Source organism: Myotis davidii, unplaced genomic scaffold (assembly GCF_000327345.1).
Source record: "Myotis davidii unplaced genomic scaffold, ASM32734v1 scaffold3578, whole genome shotgun sequence".
In the NCBI taxonomy this organism is placed as follows: Eukaryota; Metazoa; Chordata; class Mammalia; order Chiroptera; family Vespertilionidae; genus Myotis; species Myotis davidii.
The window spans coordinates 301799-302834 of NW_006289094.1; the positions used below are offsets into that span (position 1 = coordinate 301799).

At 67.3% G+C, this 1036-nt stretch overlaps 1 protein-coding gene across 1 annotated transcript in view; it reads left to right on the forward strand.

Moving 5' to 3' along the window:
• B4GALNT4 (beta-1,4-N-acetyl-galactosaminyl transferase 4) overlaps positions 1-824 on the forward strand; it is a gene marked incomplete at its 5' end in the record, with an annotated part of 7801 nt that extends 6977 nt beyond the window's left edge. The window contains 2 exons of the mRNA XM_015562389.1: positions 75-225; positions 394-824. Of these exons, the coding sequence (XP_015417875.1) occupies positions 75-225; positions 394-529 (287 nt within the window). The remainder of the gene's footprint in view (positions 1-74; positions 226-393) is intronic.
• Positions 825-1036: the final 212 nt, after the last annotated feature.

Consider the following 1036-nt stretch of genomic DNA (forward strand, 5'->3'; position numbering starts at 1 on the left):
AGCGTGTGCAGGGTCCCCAGGTGATGACCCGCACGGGAGCCCCCTGAGGTCTGGGGGGGTCTCCCCAGCCTGATGTCTGAGGGCACCCTCCCGCCCAGGGTACTGGGAGGTGAACGGCTTCGGCCTCTTCGGGATCTACAAGTCGGACTTCGACCGCGTCGGAGGCATGAACACCGAGGAGTTCCGGGACCAGTGGGGCGGCGAGGACTGGGAGCTCCTGGACAGGTGACCCTACCCTCCTGGAGGCAGGCTCCCCATCTTCCTCCCTCACCCAGGGCCTGCGCGCCTGCAGACAACCTGTGCCCACCCTGGCCCCGGAACCACTCCCCACCCCAGGGCCCTGCCACAGCACAGCCCTGCCCGCCCCCAGCCCTGACCCCCGTCTCCACCCAGGGTCCTGCAGGCGGGGCTGGAGGTGGAGCGGCTGCGCCTGAGGAACTTCTACCACCACTACCACTCCCGGCGGGGCATGTGGGCCACGCGTGGCCGCGGCCGTGGCCACAAGGGCTCCCAGGCGGAGGGAGTCTGAGGGAGGACACCCGCCCGGTCGCTGCTGCGGTCCTGAGCCTGGTTCCTGGGACCCAGGGCCTCACCACAGGGCACTGCCCGCCCCCCTGTGCCAGCCCCTCTCTGGCTCCCCCAGGCCGCAGCCCCTCGCACCCCTCCCCAGGGGGCCTGCCTGGACACGAGCAGGTCGGGCGGCTCGTCCCCACACTCTGCGATGATTTCTGTGAAATTTTGCCGTAGCGATGCCATTGTTTTCAGGATTTCCGTCTGTTCCATTTTTTATTCAGAATGAAATGAAATATTTTTTTTAGTTCTGACTGGTCCTCCGCCTGTCTCTCTTGGGGGGACAGGTGGCCTCGGCGACGCCTGTGAGTGGCCCGGGCCCTGCTCCTGATGGCCTCTCTGACCCGCAGCTGCAGTGGTCACGCTGACCCCTCCCCCACCCCCAAGACCACTGTCCCCTTCGCCTCCTCTCCCTCGCAGCCTCTGGGTGGGGCCGGGAGGGGAAGGGCCTCGGACATCCTCTCTT